At 42.5% G+C, this 1,185-nt stretch overlaps 1 protein-coding gene across 1 annotated transcript; it reads left to right on the forward strand.

Moving 5' to 3' along the window:
* Positions 1 to 543: 543 nt before the first annotated feature.
* On the forward strand, positions 544 to 1,185 carry LOC140879103 (uncharacterized). The gene has a single exon (XM_073282748.1). The coding sequence runs from the start codon at positions 544 to 546 to the stop codon at positions 1,183 to 1,185; it is 642 nt and encodes a 213-aa protein (XP_073138849.1).

The following is a 1,185-nucleotide window of genomic DNA, read 5'->3' on the forward strand; positions in this document are numbered from 1 at the left end:
TGTCTTCCCAGTGTTGGCCACCTTTGGCTTTTCAGCTGGCTGTTGTGACTGTCCATATGGAACCCAAGTGCCTATATATAGAGGCAGAGTCCAGACCTTCAGAAAACATAATTTTCGAGCCCCTAACTCCACTCTGCTCTCGCTGCTGCTCTGCTTTGTTTGCATCCTTCTGCTCCGTCATGATACTGTTCAGGTACACTCTCGATTTGCCAGTGTAGTTCCTTTGTGCTAGGTTTCTACAAGGTTTATCTGTTGTATCCTGGGAGACAGACGTCCGTGTAATCCTCGAAGCACACTTAGGAGGGGACGAATCTGTTTTAAGTAAACTGTACTAGTTACAGGCCTCGGTTTGCTTAACTATTTTCTTACTCATTCGGTTTATACTTTTCAGTATTTACATACTCAATATACTACTGAATTGTTATACTATATTAGTTCGTTTTTATTATATTATTTCTGTTATATTCACGCTTTTGAGTTTGAATATTTTGGATAAAAAAACTTAAAACAGATTTTTTTACTCATTACGTGATTTGTTAAGAAATGACTTCTGCTTCAAGTGAGACTACTCCGGTTACCCCTATTGTCACGGTTCCAAACCGTGTCGTTCCTCTTGTTGCCCCACGTGGTGTTTTCGTTCCTGTTCCTAACAGTCACGGAGAAAAGCCCGAGAAGTTCACTGGTGCGGACTTTAAGAAGTGGCAGCAAAAAATGCTCTTCTACTTGACGACGTTGAACCAGGCCAGATTCCTCTCGGAGGATGCTCCTAAGCTTAAGGCAGGTGAGGGAGATGTTGAATCCGTCAGTGCTTTGAAAGCATGGAATCATTCTGATTTCCTATGCCGAAATTACGTACTGAACGGATTGGCAGATTCACTCTACAATGTGTACTGCGAAAAGAAAACGACCAAAGAGCTGTGGGAATCCCTTGACAGAAATTACAAAACCGAGGATGCGGGGGCCAAGAAGTTTCTTGTAGGCCGCTTTCTGGATTTTAAGATGGTGGATTCCAAGCCGGTTATCATCCAAGTTCAAGAGATCCAAGTGATTCTTCACGAGATTCACGCTGAGGGGATGACATTGAGAGAATCCTTCCAATTGGAGGCCATTGTTGAGAAGCTACCACCGGCATGGAAGGATTTCAAGAATTACTTGAAACACAAGCAAAATGAGATGAATGTTTAA

This window comes from Henckelia pumila, chromosome 2 (genome assembly GCF_033568475.1).
Source record: "Henckelia pumila isolate YLH828 chromosome 2, ASM3356847v2, whole genome shotgun sequence".
Classification (NCBI taxonomy): domain Eukaryota; kingdom Viridiplantae; phylum Streptophyta; class Magnoliopsida; order Lamiales; family Gesneriaceae; genus Henckelia; species Henckelia pumila.